The sequence below is a fragment of the Salvelinus sp. IW2-2015 genome, linkage group LG35, assembly GCF_002910315.2.
Source record: "Salvelinus sp. IW2-2015 linkage group LG35, ASM291031v2, whole genome shotgun sequence".
NCBI classification, from domain to species: Eukaryota; Metazoa; Chordata; class Actinopteri; order Salmoniformes; family Salmonidae; genus Salvelinus; species Salvelinus sp. IW2-2015.
Genome location: NC_036874.1, coordinates 4602023 through 4619417, shown reverse-complemented (window position 1 = coordinate 4619417; position 17395 = coordinate 4602023). Strand labels below are relative to the sequence as shown.

Genomic DNA, 17395 nt, shown 5'->3' with positions numbered 1-17395 from the left:
ATTCATTTCCGCCACACCAAGGCGGTCTGTAAGAATGCCTTTTCCAAATTGACAATGACATTTGTCCAGAGTCTCACTCAGACCAATTATTGCAGTGTTATGAATGTGCAAATTAAAACGATCCAGCTTTAAGGCAAAATATATTGATAGACAAAATAAAAAAATTGCATTAGTCTGAGTGGGTGTGATCAATCAATTATCCTTTTTTAATCAAGCAAGCATATAGTTCATAAAGTAACATAAATTCTAACACCTATTACCATTTGAACTCACACAGTGAAAGCATGTTTCCTCAAAATAATACCATATTGTAATTGATCAAATGGCCATGGGGCTACCCTGCTTCACTTTCTGACACATATACCATTCATCTCAGCTTTAGTCTTTTGGGATCCTGCTTCTTTACAACTAAGAAGTAGTAGAAGTAGAAGTCATCTACTTTAGGGAGCAAAAAAATATGAAAATGRYTTGTGTGCCTAACTATGSGTTTATGTTAGACAGCTTAGCTAGAGGCWTTGGCATTGCGGTGTACCCATCAATTCTCTCTTGCTATCTGGTGCATATTTACATACTTTWTAAGAARAKGATARACAATTTTCAAGGTTTGCAAWAAATCTGCAATGTTATTGATGAACATTCTCTGTAGACCRAAACCATCCACKGTTCTGGTCCTGCCCAAAGGCCTCCATCACATTCTCCACAACCGTTTCCGCYCTCCCTACTACCAGCCCTCCTGCCAAKCTCACRYRGTTCCCCACCCCATTCCCACACCTCCACGCCAGCTTCCCCATTCCCCCACCCACTGCCTTCACCTGCCCTCCCATCTCAGACACCACCGACCCCACATACCCCCCACCCTGCTCCCACGCCTGGTCCCCGACCACCCTGGACACCCACCAGGCGTTGTCAAAGATCCTCCCGAATATGCCCACCCCATCCCAGGCCAGGGTGCCCACCCCTGTGACCCCGTCCTGGCAGCTGGTGAACAGGGAGCCAACGAGAGGGGCTGTAATGCAGTACAGGGTGGAGAAGCACATCTCCCCCACACCAAGTATCAGGCCTGTGACTGAGCCGACCCCAGACACCAGGTCAGACGCCATGTTGTAGAACACAGAAAGGATGTCGCCTGGCAGGGCAGACAGGACCCCCAGGTCTTCCTGTAGGACAAAGGCCACCTAGACGAGGAGAGGAGATATGTTCTGTTACAAGATATTGTCTGTTATAACAGAAACTTATTTTTGTGATCAGAAATATAAAAGGATATGGAACCATCATGTGTTATTGTTTTTACCATCGAGGACCACTTTGGAAACGAGCGTTTTAATTAATACTTTCAAGTGATATCCTCTGAGTCCACCTTGTACATTTTGTTTAATATGTCTGTTACCCAAAATAAATTCAATTCAATTCAATCACAGTATTGCATTCCATCAGTAATCACCTGTCCAGGGATCCCAATGAGGGTGGAGACTACAGGGCGTAGAGGGGCCATGAGCAGGGAGACAGAGGAGGTGATGATATACACCAGAGGGTTGCTGGACGACTCTGTGTCCGACTCAGAGGCCAGTGTCTCGTTGTCCACTGAAGGAGTGATGAGAGGTTCTGTGTCGGCAGGTAGTGCCTCTATGCTTTGGTCAGTAGTCTCATCTAGTGTTTCCTCAATGGCGTCTGGCCTTGCGACCGCTCTTTGCTTTTCTACGACTCCGACCATCGCATCACTGAGCAGTGTCACTATGTCTTCCTCCGTTTCCCCATTTGCTTCCCCGCAACCCTCTGAAAATAGATCTGTCACTCCAATCATGTGTTCCAGCTCCTTAACACTCACCACCCTCTCCCCTCCCCCTGTCTCTCTCACTACCCCCACACTGAACCCACTCTGTCCCTCTGGGCCAGCACAGCACACTGCAGTCCATTGCACCCCAGCCTCACACCCCCCATCCCCACCCTCCTCCATCCCGGGCCCCAGCCTGAGCCCTGTGGCCCCTGTCAGGACGTAGAGCTGGCCCCCTGTGGAGCCACACTGGGGCAGGACGCTGCTCTGGATCAGCTCTGTGGCCAGGGAGCCCCACTGGTGGAGGGGAGAGTCAGAATGAGCTTGGGGATTACCCCCCGCCACATCCCCTTGGAGCAGGGCTGGGGTCATCACCTGGGACCCTTCGTCCTCCCCTCTGGCATCCTCTTCCTCCTTCTCTGTCTATGAGATAGGTTAGGAATCATTAGTCAAAGTGCATATATTGAATCACTAATGCAATTAGTATTAACATCATGATAAATGAATGTTTGGCCCTTATTTGGGTAAAGCTTACTGTACATTACAGTACATTTAGTGTCAATGTAGAGTAGGATAGAGGAGGACGTCTTTTACTCAGGTGTCATGGTAGAAATAATATGCCATGCAGACCATTCTAGTTTTGTGAGTGTTAGGGAGCTTGTCTCCTGACAGACATCTGAGTCAAATATCAAACTGTTGTTCACATTCATCTTTTTGTTCACTCTGACTTGTTTTAACAAGGCCAGGTTTGCATGGAATGTTGATATCAACAGTAAGTTGACTGCCTCTACAGGACGAGAGTTTCCTTTCACTTTAACAAGTTTCATATCACAAAAACATGATTGTACTACAGCTGGAGGAGAAGAGTGGTATACTGTTGGTTTGATCATGTCCGCTATAACTTGTGTGATTGTGTTGAGAATGTACACTAAACTGTACAAGGTAGTGCTTACGCAGTCCATGCATGACAATGATTCCACTGTTTCCACATAATAGAAATAAAAGAATGCTCCCTTACCCCCTCCTCCTTTCCTCCTCTCACCCCCCATCCTTGGCTGAGTTGAAAGGCAGAGTAAACAGCTGCGTCACAGGTCGTGTGGTAGAGCGTGGCGAACGACTGTCCCCCTGGCAGCCTGTGACAGAGGGGTGTCAGGAGGGGCCCCCCACCTACAGAGAGGCCCAGGGGGGGGGTCTGTCTGTAGAAGCTCTGTCTGCAGAGGGAGAAGCCTGGGTCTGGTTCTGATAGTGGCGTGACTGGTAGAGACAGCTCCAGAGTCAGCCCCAGCAAGATCCAGCCTGCAGTACTGACACTGACACCAGCAGGACACCACCGCAGCAGCAGCATGGTGAGCTCAGCAAACCCACACACTCACAGAGAGAGAGGCTGGTAAATAATCCAGAGGTTTGTGCTGTATCTACGCAGATGGGAGAGGATAATGGCCGYTAGCTAGGGTTGACAGCCAGGGAATCTCTGGTATGTCGTTCTTCTATCCCTTTCTCAATCTCTCCCTTCTTTTTTCTCTTCCACCCTATAAGCGCCTCCACCCATGTCTTTCTCCTTGGACTGTGTGTGCTGTGCTGTCTGTATGTGTCTGGGCAGTCTTGCTTACACTCTGCTTCTCTCTCCCTCATTGACAAGCTCACTCTTCCTCCCTCCCTCCCTCCCTCCCTCCCTCACACACACATTCTCCCTCTAGCTACACCTCTACCTGGCTCTCCCTCCCTCCTTCCGCTCTCTTTCATAGCTCTTTTTTGGTTACACCTTTACCTCTCATTACTGTTAGGTACACAGCAGACCCACACCCAGTAACCAGTTCCTATTACCTGTAAGTCTCCATTCCCAAACAAGGTTTGGCTGTCTGATTGACAGCTTAATGATTCATTTTCTCTGGTAAAACACACACCTCTTAGAAAGTGCTGACTTGGGCCTCCCAGGTGGCGCAGTGGTCTAGGGCACTCCATCGCAGCGCTAGCTGCGCCCCTAGACTCTTGATTCGCGCCCAGGCTCTGTCGCAGCTCTGTCGCTCTGTCGCACAATTGGCCTAGCGTCGTCCGGGTTGGGGAGGGTTTGGCCGGTAGGGATATCCTTGTCTCATCGCGCACCAGCGACTCCTGTAGCGGGCCGGACGCAGTGCGCGCTAACCAAGGGAGCCAGGTGCACGGTGTTTCCTCCGACACATTGGTGTGGCTGGCTTCCGGGTTGGAGGCGCGCTGTGTTAATAAGAAGCAGTGGGTTGGGTTGTGATTCCGAGGACGCATGGCTTTCGACCTTCGTCTCTCCCGAGCCCGTACGGGAGTTGTAGAGATGAGATAAGATAGTAATTACTAGCAATTGGATACCACGAAAATTGGGGAGAAAAGGGGGTAAAATAAAAAAAATTAAGTGCTGAATTTATTTGAGCCGAGTGCACTATTAGGGTGCACAGTGAAACCACACCAGTATATCTTACAGCAGTGGCCTAGTGTTGAATATCACACAGTAGCTCTATCCACCACCAAGGTTCCAAAATAGATTCTATTGACTGAATTACATTTTCTCGGCTATAAAGACAAAATTATTTTAGATTTTGTGTTTCAGCGGCCACTTGGTTTAGTAAAGCTGAGGGAAATGTGGAAATTGATAGGAGTCATCCAATTCAACCCATTGCAATCTCTGTGAGATGACGAGAGGAAAGACGAGAGCATAATAATTAAGCTCTTCACCTATGTGACCTCTGACATAGGGGGTCACAAACCAGGTTTGTCCTGCTACGTGTTATGACTGGGATCACATGGAGTCTTCAGTGCACCCTTGGGCCTGACAGTTAGAACTGTCTGGTAGGAGAATTCCTTTTATGGGATAGGCTACACATCAATGCACATCTGAGGGAGATTAGGCTAATAGTTTGACATGTGTAATTTCCACCAAGAAAAATCTTTATCAGTGCATAATTAGTTTTCCGACAGTGTCACACTGTTCCTTATTATATTCACAGACACAGTTATTAGTCTGTAGCAAAGACACTCATTATTTCCTCATTACATCCTTTGTTTGTAGCTTTAGGTTGTTTGGATGCATTCCATACTAACAGCTGCATGGCTGCTGCGGTATGAGAGCTTTTGGGTGTGATAGTTTTGGGTTGGGCTTTATGCTGCGTTCATAACCAAGTGGGAAGGTACTAATTACCAGTTGTCAAGTCGTAAATAACAGTTGGATGCATTCTCAACTCGTTGAGAAACGCTGACTGGCTAATGGCCAACAATCTGTCAACCATAAACTAAAAGTAGTTATAATGCTTGTAAACAAATGACATTTAACTGCCGAAAATGCTGTTATCGAGGTAATTTCCTTAGTAGGTGACGTCAGAGGTCAGCATGTGCGAGAAGTCAGAGCTCAGGGATGATAGACGAGTTTCCTACTAGATTTTACGAGTTGAAGGGGCGTTCAAGTGGATTTTTCCCAGTTGTAAGTGGTAAAAACCACCTTCCCATTTGGTTATGAACACAGCATAAAAGGCTTTTGTCTCCAGGCACAGCCAATAGAAACATTTGTTTTGAGTAAAAGCGCAGTACTGCATGTCTGTGCAGCACATACTACACTATACTACCAGTCCATTAGGCTTTCAGCAACAACTACCACAGTTATCTGAAATGTTACCACTTTAATGCAATTAAATTTTGAAAAGTCATTGGTAGAAAACATAACATCTCCATTATCTCCAACAGAAAATTTATTATTTGACAGTTTCCTATAAAAAGGTAGGTGCTACATGTATGCAGTCCTGTAGCTGTCCATGCCTTCAATACCATTTCTTCCATGACTTGGTATAACAGTAAAGGCAGTAAAATTACATTAAAGGAGTCAATATAGTAACATTATTATGACAGGTCACATTGCTTAGAGAGAGATTTGTTGCAGTAACCTGAAGGTCCACTGGGGGAGCTTGGCTAAGCATTTGACAGTGGGAGGGTTGAATCCACAGAGTCACATTATGGTCTTACACACTCTTTCAACAATCCTTTACACACACACACACACACACTTCACTTGTTGGGATATCGATGACAAGGTCAGCCTCTTCTTCCCCCCTGTCGTTGTCTCCACTGTCTGAGTCTCCGTCACTCTCTCCTCCTCCTCCGCCGCGTCTCCACTCAGCATCTGCCTGGGCACCCAGTTGAACGAGGCGCTGGATGTGGGAGGGGAGTTGGGCCCGTTAGGTTGTTGGCTGCTAAAGGGGCCACCACCTAAGCGGAGGGAGGTAAAAGGAAGATGGAATGAGAGTGCAATGGAGAAAGAGAGGGTAGATGACTTGGACTGAGTCCCAAATTGCACCTATTTCCTTTATAGTGCACTAGTTTTGACCAAGCTCTGTGGGGCAAGAATAGGGTTCCATCTGGGATGTAGTTCGTCTACTGAGGAAGAATAACCCTTTAATGAATGGTCAGGAATTAGAAATGAAAAGAGTCCAGGATATTATGGCAGTACATTACTTCATTGATGATGCCACAATGTTATGGACCTTCCTATAGCCTACTGTAGGCCTGCACCTAACCTGTCATATGTAGTGCAGTTATACTGTAGAAACACCCTCTTCTAGACCCTAACTCAATAGCCTACGTGCCACATGTCTGTTCCCTCATCTGTGATCTCCTCCTCCTCCCCTCTCACTTTCCCCGATGTCTCTTTCTTGTGTTTGGGCGCCTTTGTCTTTCTCTCTTTCTTCATTCTCTCAGCTGGTGGAGCCAAATACTCTGGTGGGAAGGGCAACTTCCCACCACACACACACACACACAGTGACAATTTCCAAAACAAACATACACACACACACACACACTGTAGGTACAGCCCCGAAAAATAAAACATGATAGACAGCAAAAGATACAGTAAACATATAATAAAACAATATTAATAATGCCCCAAATCAAAACAGTGATTATCTTCGGTAATGAGAAAACGATAATGGCAACAATCAATGATGTTATAGTTATTGATTGTATAGATTCAGTGAGGGGAAGGCGATAATAACTCACTGTGTTGAGGTACGGGGTACTGCCGGACGACTGGAGAGGGTTCACTCCAGAACGAGAGAGGAGAGAGAGATGGGAGGATGAAGGAAGGCCTATGCCAGGGCTACTTCTCCTGAGAGAATTCACAAGAGAGACAGTTGAATAAATGTATTTTTATTTATTTCACCTTTATTTAACCAGGCCAGTTGAGAACAAGTTCTCATTTACAACTGCAACCTGGCCAAGATAAAGCAAAGCAGTGCGACACAAACAACACAAAGTTACACATGGGATAAACAAACATACAGTCAATAACACAATAGAAAAATCTATGTACAGTGTGTGCAAATGTAGAAGAGTAAAGAGGTAAGGCAATAAATAAGCCATAGAGGTAAAATAATTGCAATTTAGCATTAACACTGGCGTGATAGATGTGCAGATGATGATGTGCAAGTAGAAATACTGGTGTGCAAAAGAGCAAGAGGATAAATAACAATATGGGGATGAGGTAGTTGGGTGTGCTATTTACAGATTGGTTGTGTACAGGTGCAGTGATCGGTAAGCTGCTCTGACAGCTGATGCTTAAAATTAGAGAGGGAGATATAAAACTCCAGCTTCAGTGATTTTTGTAATTCGTTGCAGTCATTGGCAGCAGAGAACTGGAAGGAAAGGTGGCCAAAGTAAGTGTTGGCTTTGGGGATGACCAGTGAAATATACCTGCTGGAGCGCGTGCTACGAGTGGGTGCTGCTATGGTGACCAGTGAGCTGAGATAAGGTGGGGCTTTACCTAGCAAAGACTTATAGATGACCTGGAGCAAGTGGGTTTGACAACGAATATGTAGTGAGGGCCAGCCAACGAGAGCATACAGGTCGCAGTGGTGGGTAGGATATGGGGCTTTGGTGACAAAACGGATGGCACTGTGATAGACTACATCCAGTTGCTGAGGAGAGTGTTGGAGACTATTTTGTAAATGACATCGCCGAAGTCAAGGATCGGTAGGATAGTCAGTTTTACGAGGGTATGTTTGGCAGCATGAGTGAAGGAGGCTTTGTTGCGAAATAGGAAGCCGATTCTAGATTTAATTTTGGATTGGAGATGCTTAACGTGAGTCTGGAAGGAGAGTTTACAGTCTAACCAGACGCCTAGGTATTTGTAGTTGTCCACATATTCTAAGTCAGCACCGTCCAGAGTAGTGATGCTAGTCGGGCGGGCAACAATCGGTTAAAGAGCATGCATTTAGTTTTACTAGCATTTAAGATCAGTTGGAGGCCACAGAAGGAGTGTTCTATGGCATTGAAGTTCGTTTGGAGATTTGTTAACACAGTGTCCAAAGAAGGGTATACAGAATGGTGTCGTCTGCGTAGAGGTGGATCAGAGAACCACCAGCAGCAAGAGCGACATCATTGAACCCTGTGGCACCCCCATAGACTGCTAGAGATCCAGACAACAGGCCCTCCGATTTGACACACTGAACTCTATCTGAGAAGTAGTTGGTGAACCAGGCGAGGCAGTCATTTGAGAAACCAAGGCTATTGAGTCTTCCGCTAAGAATGCGGTGATTGACAGAGTAGAAAGCCTTGGCCAGGTCGATGAAGACGGCTGCACAGTACTGTCTTTTATCGATGGCGGTTATGATATCGTTTAGGACTTTGAGCGTGGCTGAGGTACACCCATGACCAGCTCTGAAACCAGATTGCACAGAGGAGAAGGTACGGTGGGATTCGAAATGGTCGGGGATCTGTTTTTTAACTTGGCTTTCGAAGACCTTAGAAAGGCAGGGCAGGATGGATATAGGTCTATAACAGTTTGGGTCTAGAGTGTCTCCCCCTTTGAAGAGGGGGATGACCGCGGCAGATTTACAATCTTTGGGGATCTCAGACGATACAAGAGGTTGAACATGCTAGTTATAGGGGTTGTAACAATTTTGGCGAATAATTTTAGAAAGAGAGGGTCCAGATTGTCTAGCCCAGCTGATTTGTAGGGATCCAGATATTGCAGCTCTTTCAGAACATCAACTGTCTGAATTTGGGTGAAGGAGAAGCGGGGCGGGGGGGGGCTTGGGCAAGTTGCTGCAGGGGGTGCTGAGCTGTTGGCCGGGGTAGGTGGAAGCCAGGTGAAATGGTAGCCAGGTGAAAAGCATGGCCAGATGTAGAAACATGCTTATTGAAAGTAACGATTATCGTAGATTTATCAGTGGTGACAGTGTTTCCTAGCCTCAGTGCAGTGGGCAGCTGGGAGGTGCTCTTATTCTCCATGGACTTTACAGTGTCTTTCCTTTCCTGACTTTCCTGTGCTACAGGATTCAAATTTCTGCTAGCCTTAGCTTTCCTAACTGACTGAGTATATTGGTTCCTGACTTCCCTGAAAAGTTGCTTATCGCGGGGGCTATTCGATGCGTATGCAGAACGCCACAGGATGTTTTTGTGATGGTCAAGGGCAGTCAAGTCTGGGGTGAACCAAGGGCTATATCTGTTCTTAAATAGTGAGACAGTGAGAGAGAATGGCAAAGACGGAGAGAGTACAGTAATAGAAAGAGTGCAATTTGAAATATTGTCTGTGTTGCTGGCATGCTGCATCCTCACTTCTTTCCTCCGTCTCTCTCCCTCTCCCTGGTGCCCTCTCCTTCATTGTTCTCAGAAGAGGCTGTGGCATCAGAATCTGAAACACAACATGACAATCAGACACTGTACATCAACATACTAACATGATCCATACTGAAAATACTCCACAGCAAGGCAGGTAACTTCCTGATCAGTATTGGTTGAGCTATTAAGAAAATAACAGATATTGTGGAGAATGAAACATTGACACTTGGTGCTTAAGACCTACCTGAGGAGTCCTCGTCCACCCGCTCGTACTGTAACAATCGGTCCAACAGAAAACTGCAAGAGAAGAGAATAGAAGCCCAGGAAAGACCATTTTTAACTTTGAACATGCTTGTACAGTATGTGTACACATTCAACAGGGGTGTATTTCTTAGTAGCACATCGTAGTAAAAGGTTTTACTACAGTGTGACAAATAAATACACCCCATCTGTCCAAACTAAACAAACTTCTAGATTCACCCACCCACCTTTTATCTCTGGACACTTTGAGCAGCTTCTTCTGGGATCTTCTGAGCACTTCCTGAAAACACTCCTACTCCTAAACGGAGACAAGTAGCGAAATACAACAGTTCAACTCTGTAAATTACAGTTCCTTGGCTAATAGGTGTTATAATAATAATAGCACGTCATTGACAATTGGATGAAACATTAATACTCACATAAACCATGAATTTCAATTTGCGTTTGAGATTTGTGTGGTTCTGCTTGTAGTCCACCTCCATATCGGCATTTCTGACGCTGTGGTTGAACCGTCAGTGGACCTGCTATACCGGTAGGGAAATTGTTAGTGTCGTGGTTATGTTAGCTATATAACGTTAACAGCAGCTTGTTGGCTAGCTCACTGCTAGCCTTTCCAGTGCATTATCGTTGTTTTTTTAAGCATTTAGCTGGAAGCAGAAGAATAGCAATTGAAAACGCTTGAAAGTAGGATAATAAGGAGACGAAACCATGTCATTATAAAGTTAAATAGCTTGAATTAATATGAAAAATACTTCATACCTCTCGTTTGAATGAATCTCTGCGACGTACTCATTGTTTACGTCTGTTCTTCTTCTTCATTAGGATTTGGTTGGCAGTTCGCATATACCGCCATCTACTGTACTGGTGTGTGAGGCCATTCACAGCCTACCTACATTACATTATTGAGTCTACATTCATTTTTTGTGTATGTATGTATGTGTGTGTTTGTGCGCGCCATTCTTCTTTTTTAAATTTGTATTGGCGGATTGCAACCAACTGAACTGTGCACACACCCTGTGTCTTTTCAACCCTTGTATTTCCGCCTACTGGAGTGTGAATTCATTACACTTTATGATGCAAAGGTGATGGGGAAAAGGGAAGAAAAATGACCTTACACACTAACCCTACAGTTGCACCCATTAAAACCTCACCTCACCACTAGTTGGGAGTCATTTTCAAGCTCTGGGAGTGACATTTAAAACAGTGGGCGGGGCCAGACATAGAGCCAGAATGAAGGAAAATAATCTAACCCCTGCAGTGGTCACATAAATAATATACGTTAATGAGGGATCTAGGCGATTTTATGGAGTGTGAGACCTATTCATACCCATGAACAATAGGCTTTATCAACTAATGATTATGGCCCAAACAAGATGACCTTGAATACAGAAATATATGGGAAACAAAAGCAGCCGCATTTCCTATAGAGAATTGTTCTGTTGCATATTACAACAAGTGAATCATGTTCAGTGTGTGCACCTCTGCATGTGAGTAGTATTCATAATAATGCATTGTGCTAGTGTTCTGTATTCTGTCCACCCACAGTACTGGAGTAGACTACAGTGGTTTGGTTTATGGCGCTGAAAGTGCAGCTTGCTCACTTCAGCAGAGCACACAGCAGTCACATCGTCAGGACCCAGGACAATGAATTATAGATGAGGAACATTCCAGAGATGAGTAATGCTACCTCTGCACACACACACACAGCCAACCAGCCAGGCTGTGTGTGTGTGCATGTGTGCATGCGTGTGAGTGTATTAGAATGGGAGAATGCTAGAGGGAGAGAGGAAGGCAAGGAGAAAGAGTGTGTGTATGCCTACGTGTTTGTGTGTGTGTGGGTGTGTGTGTGTGTGGTGTGTGTGTGTGTTGTGTGTGTGTGTGTGTTGTGTGTGTGTGTGGTGTGTGTGTGTGTGTGTGTGTGTGTGTGTGTGTGTGTGTGTGTGTGTGTGTGTGTGTGTGTCAGTGTGTCAGTGTGTGTGTTTGTCTCTGAGGGGGAGAATATTGCTAGAGAAAATGCTGACTGCTTGCTTTTATACCAGTGCTCCCCACTCTGTTTGCTTCATGTCAGGAAGAGAAGGAGGAACAGATGGAAACTGACCTCAGTTTGCCCTAGATCTACCAATATTTATGTTCAGTTTTAACACCAACATTTTATTGTTTACAGTTGTCATACTGCCCTCTCCATACACCCTAGTGACGATAGTACTAAACCAACATCGGCCTACCAAAAGAATTACACAGCCTCTCTCTCTTATCCCTTCCAGGCAAACCCCTCCCTATGAAAAACGATACCCCCTACATCCCGACCCACTGCCTGATTCTATCCCCTGACCGATTCCCTCTTTTGTTTCCAGAATGACAACACCAGACAGAAATAGAATCTTCTCCATCGTGCAATGCCATAAATCGCTGCTGCCTGCCTGCCCATCCTGGCCAGCAGCTGTGGCTCCCTCCCTCCCTCCCTTCCTGTGTTTCTCCTCAGTGCTAATGGACGCTAGTCTTCAGCCAAGCTGCGTGTGGAGAGAGGGAGAAGGCTACTGTCGGATGGTGTTTGATGGTGACCCTTGTCTGTTTAATTGTTTCTAGATAAATCTCCATCTGACTGGTTGGATGTATGTATGACACTCATTCTCTCTTCATACTAATTGTTTTGATGACCTCAGAGAGGGTACCTCTTCCTATTGGGTTCTCTCTCCATATCTGCTCTCTGTCTATCTGTCTCTCTCTCTCTCCGTATCTCTCTGTCTATCTGTGTCTCTCTCTGTCTATCTGTCTCGCTCTCTGTGTATCTCTCTGTCTATCTGTCTCGCTCTCTGTGTCTCTCTGTCTATCTGTCTCTCTCTCTCTCTGTGTATCTCTCTGTCTGTCTGTCTCGCTCTCTGTGTATCTCTCTTTCTCTCTGTGTATCTTTCTTTCTCTCTGTGTATCTTTCTTTCTCTCTGTGTATCTCTCTTTCTCTCTGTGTATCTTTCTTTCGCTCTGTGAATCTCTCTTTCTCTCTGTGTATCTTTCTTTCGCTCTGTGTATCTCTCTTTCTCTCTGTGTATCTTTCTTTCGCTCTGTGTATCTCTTTCGTTCTCTCTAATTTCTAATTTTCTCTTGTCCTTCAATTCTCTGTCACTGTCCCTCCCTCTTTCATCTTTACTCTCTCCCTCTCTTTTATTACACCTCTTTAGTTCCCTCTTTTCATTGCCAAGAGTCCCTTGTTTGCTTTCCCGTCTCGTTAGGAGAAATTGGAATGTACAAAAATCACATAAAAGACACCAACAACAACTACAATAAAAGCCTTCTCCCTGACCATAAGGTAAGCTGCAAACGTGTATCATTTTATCCTTGGGTTTATGTCTAAAGGGAAGTCAGGCAATAGAAAGTTGAATTAATTATGAAAGAGGTTATGTTTGGGAAAGGCTCTCCCATAAAATCTAATAGGATGTATCGATGGGACATTTTTTAAGTACATTTTCAATGGCACAACAATATCATGTTCAATAAATAAATGACTTCTAAACTCATAGGAAAAACGATTATCTAAATACATGCATGCGAACTTACTCTTTAGTTAAATAACTTAAGTCACTATTCTGTCACTATTTGACATTGTTCCTCTGACTGTTTTTCCGTTCTCTCCTCTCCCCTCATGTTTGTCTGTGTGCGTGTTACAGGAGAAGCTGATCCAGGCTATTAAAAGAATAAAGCATGAGGTAGACGAGTGCTGGGAGGCAGAGAGAGAGACGTACATATGGTCTATTGATGTTGAGGTACAGTATTGGCTGCCAATACATCATTTACCACTGTCATTTACTTTTCATGGTTTATTCTTTTTATTATTTCATTAAATCCTGAATATGATCATCTGTGAATGTATTAGTGTGTCAGTAATATTAAAAGCAATTTGACTGATAGTGGTGAGAAATGTTATCTAGCAACATTATGATACATATTTTGTAGTATTTACATATTTAGCTTTAAAATTAACGTACTGTAATTGATGCGTGTTGGCTAAAGCTGAAAAATCTGTCTCTCCCAACCAGGCTAGTATCCTTCTACTACCCACTATATAGTAACAAAACATAGTAAAACCTACTACACAAAATAGTAAAGTCTGTCTCTCTATCTATCTCTCAGAGATGTTTTGATAATCTGGAACGGGAGGTCCGAGCTGAGTTCCAGAACCTCCATCGCTTCCTGGACGAAGAGGAGACCATGGACATGGAGCGACTGAAGAAGGAGAAAGAGAAGAGGGTGAAGCTGCTTAGGGAGAGAGAGAAGAAGATCGCCATGCAGGGAAGAGATCTGGAGAGAGGCATTGCCACGCTAAACAACAAACTGGCCGAGGAGGATAGTCCCAAACTGCTTAAAGTGAGTGAGTTAGGGTGTTCAGGCTATTGTTCTAGCACTGCACCTCTACACTGTAAAAAGAGGGATGGCACTGTTGTTTATCTGAAGTGCTTTTTCTAAATGGTATGATCCAAAATTAATATTTGGTTCGTTCAACCTATTCTATTCAATTTGCCTGAAATCAAATAACGAATTTGACAGATCAATGTGATTTTTTAAATTGAATGAAAGCTTCTAAATTGCTTTCAACACCTCATGGGCATCAATGTTGCATAGTGGTGAGAGCAATGTAGCAGTGGCAGCCTATCAGAATTGTTGGAGGCATGGCCTATTGGGGGCGTGGCTTTCTGTTTGTTATTTTTGGCCACCCGTGAGAGTGAATGTCATTCCTGGTAATGTGTTCTGTTTTTTTAATGATTATATGTTCACTGCCAGGACTGGATCTTAAATGCTATCTGCTTAAGAACTGTGATACTAAAGTGCATGGAAAGGCTTCTATTGATGAGATGGTCACCATTTGGTTACAATATTGTAACCAGTTAATGTGGAAATATTATTTAAAGAAAGTGTTTGGAGTCATTATTTCATGTTATGGAACAAACTTAATATCTTGATTAACAGGAAATGTATTTAATTTGCTTATAACCCAATTGAAGAAATTTGGATAGGTAATTCCAGAATGAAAAATCTAGTTGGTACAACATGAACAAATGTGTTCTACTGTATATACACTGAGTGTACAAAACATTAAGAACACCATGTCCATGTCTCAATTGTCTCAAGGCTTAAAAATCCTTCTTTAACCTGTCTTTCCCCCTTCATCAACACTGATTGAAGTGGATTTAACAAGTGACATCAATAAGGGAGCATAGCTTTCACCTGGACTCATCTGGTCAGTCTATGTCATGGAAATAGCAGATGTTCTTAATGTTTTGTATATTAGTTTGCATTTATGTTACTTTTAGGTTTAACCAAAGGTTTAATCCCACAGCACCCCCCTTGCAACCCCTCCTCACACCTCCCCTCACGCCCCAAAAATAGCTTTTTGGGAACTAACACTTCACTTTCCCTCTTACTAGCTCTGACTGCTGAAAGCTACTTTAATGAGGACGAATGTACTTACTATGACTGTGATATGTAGTTGTCCCACCTAGCTATCTTTAGATGAATGCACTAACTATAAGTCGCTCTGGATAACAGCGTCTGCTAAATTACTAAAATGTTCATGTAAATCTAGTGCAGGGCTGGAACTAAAGCCTGCACCCTGCAGTAGCTCTCCATGAGGAGAGTTGGCCACCATCAATGATCATAAGATGAGACAAACTGTCATAACTGTTTATGACAACTCTTATGTCATTATTACGACACCGTCATCCAGGTCTTATGATGAAAGGTCGGAGAGCAAAGTGTTACAGAGAATGTGATGAATGGCAGGAGGGAGGGAGTGATTTGGGGAGAGTCAGGGGAATGAGAAGCTTGGAGTACCTCCACAGAATCTACTGGTTGCTGCTTTCAGCTTCCACAACAGCTAGCCTACGCTGACATTGCAGTCCTCAAGGACCACCGTGTTAGCTTATTGCCTTCTCCTCTGGCACTAATTTGATCAATCATTGGCTAAAGAGTCTACTTGCCTGCTTTTGCAGGTCTAAATCAATTTCTCATTAAAAGGTTGGTGGACAAAAAGCAACACAGAGTGCAGTCCTGGAGGACTAGCTGAGGTTTGGCACCAAACAATGATTGAGAGAGAATATCAACTGCATACTGAGTTCACGAGGGCACAATTTTGATTTGTTTTCTGATGGAAAACAAATTGAATATACATTTTTATTGGGCACCTTTATCAGTGGAACAAATACACTGTTATGTGCTATGTTGTTTTGAGTGCTTTAAGTCTTTCACTACTGTAATGACCACTCCTTTTTTCTCTCTGAAGGAGATTCAAGACCTCTTGAAAAGGCAAGTGTTTATATTTCATTATTTAACTGATTATGACTCCATCTATTTCTGCGTGTCACAAATCACTCCTTCTCCTGATCGGCCATAATCTCATCTTGCATATTTGGCATCTCATTCTTCTCTCTCTTCTCTCTCTCTCTCTCTCTCTCTCTCTCTGGCATCCCTTTTTTTCTTCTCTCCACTCTCTCCCTCTCTCTCTCTCTTCGTCTCTCTTCTCTCTCTCTCTCTCTCTGTATCCCCTCTTTGGCATCCCACTTTCTTTCTTCACTCTCTCTACCCTCTCTTTCTCACTCATTTCCCAATCCTTTCCTTTCACATTCTTTTCGGTCCGTTTCTCATCCATCTTGCACTCCTCTTCCCCTGCACCTCTCCCTCTTCATCCCCCGCAGGTCCCAGGTGGCTTTCATACCCCCTCCGCAGGTGGATGTGGAGGTGCGATCAGCACACTTTGTGGGCCCATCCAGTACAGGATATGAACACATGAAGAGCTGCTGTACCCAAGTAATGCACATCATATCATTCTGTGACATTAGAATTGTTATAGTATTGTTTGTTATACAATGTGTATAATGCTGAATTTAAGAGATTACGCTTCTAGTGACGTAGTGCTAATGTACCAGTATATGTCTTTTTACATTCCTACTTTAAGGATTTCACTTACACATACAGCATACCATTAGACAATTCTAGATTACGACACTCACCTGAGCCCCCCCCCCCCCTCCCAGATATCGCTGAAGTGACCTTTGACCCAGAGACAGCCACCCCCTCACCCTCTCCCCCAGCTGCACTTCTGTGTGGTTCGAGGAGGACAAAGTTATCCCCAAGGCCTCGGAGGAGGAGCAGCCACCCAACCCCCGCTGCTTCCACTACTACTACAGTGTCATGGGCCGAGAAGGCTTCATCACCGGACGCCATTACTGGGAGGTGGAGGTGGGCRGCAAGACAGCGTGGCGGCTGGGTGTGGCCAGGGAGGACGTCCACKGGGGGGAGATGGACTCCAGRGGGACCAGTAYCGGTCTCTGGACCCTATCCCTGAAGGGAGGGGCCATCTTGGCCTGTACAGACCCCAAACCCARCAAGGTCCRGGTGTCCATCAYGCCCGTCCGGATCGGAGTGTTCTTAGACTGTGAGAAGGAGGAAGTAGCGTTCTATAACGCTGTTACCATGACGCCYCTGTACACATTCTCCATGGAAACGGTGTTCGTTCCYCTGATCCCCTTCTATAACCCGTGTGACACYGARGATGGGAGGAACCTGGGTCCCCTAAASCTCTTCAGCCCCTCTATATGAGAGTACAGAGAACCAAGGAGAACCAAGGTTGTACTGGAGTATATTTCGTTTGGGGATGRGGTGGAYMGATAGATAGAATTTGGAAATGGTTTGTTTTATACAGTMTGTGTTTCAGGWATAATTTCATAGCTGGCTGGAAGCATGATGTAAATTGTATCTGTTAAAAAATCCAATGAGTTTATGATATGCATTTACACTTACCAG

The 17395-nt window shown here is 44.6% G+C and overlaps 2 protein-coding genes and 1 pseudogene across 2 annotated transcripts; 1 reads left to right on the top strand and 2 right to left on the bottom strand.

The window, feature by feature from the left end:
• Positions 1-179: 179 nt before the first annotated feature.
• Positions 180-3423, bottom strand: LOC111958902 (endonuclease domain-containing 1 protein). Its single transcript, XM_023980232.3, has 3 exons — positions 2790-3423; positions 1442-2194; positions 180-1175 (listed from the first exon to the last, which is right to left on the bottom strand). The coding sequence occupies exons 1-3, from the start codon at positions 3114-3116 to the stop codon at positions 624-626; spliced, it is 1632 nt and encodes a 543-aa protein (XP_023836000.1). The 5' UTR covers positions 3117-3423; the 3' UTR covers positions 180-623.
• On the top strand, positions 3032-17191 carry LOC111958635 (E3 ubiquitin-protein ligase TRIM39). Its single transcript, XM_070437319.1, has 7 exons — positions 3032-3117; positions 11959-12908; positions 13267-13362; positions 13730-13963; positions 15876-15898; positions 16288-16399; positions 16706-17191. Exons 2-7 carry the CDS (start codon positions 12843-12845, stop codon positions 17189-17191), a joined length of 1017 nt encoding a protein of 338 aa, XP_070293420.1. The 5' UTR covers positions 3032-3117; positions 11959-12842.
• Positions 5393-10116, bottom strand: LOC111958636 (INO80 complex subunit E-like; annotated as a pseudogene).
• Positions 17192-17395: the final 204 nt, after the last annotated feature.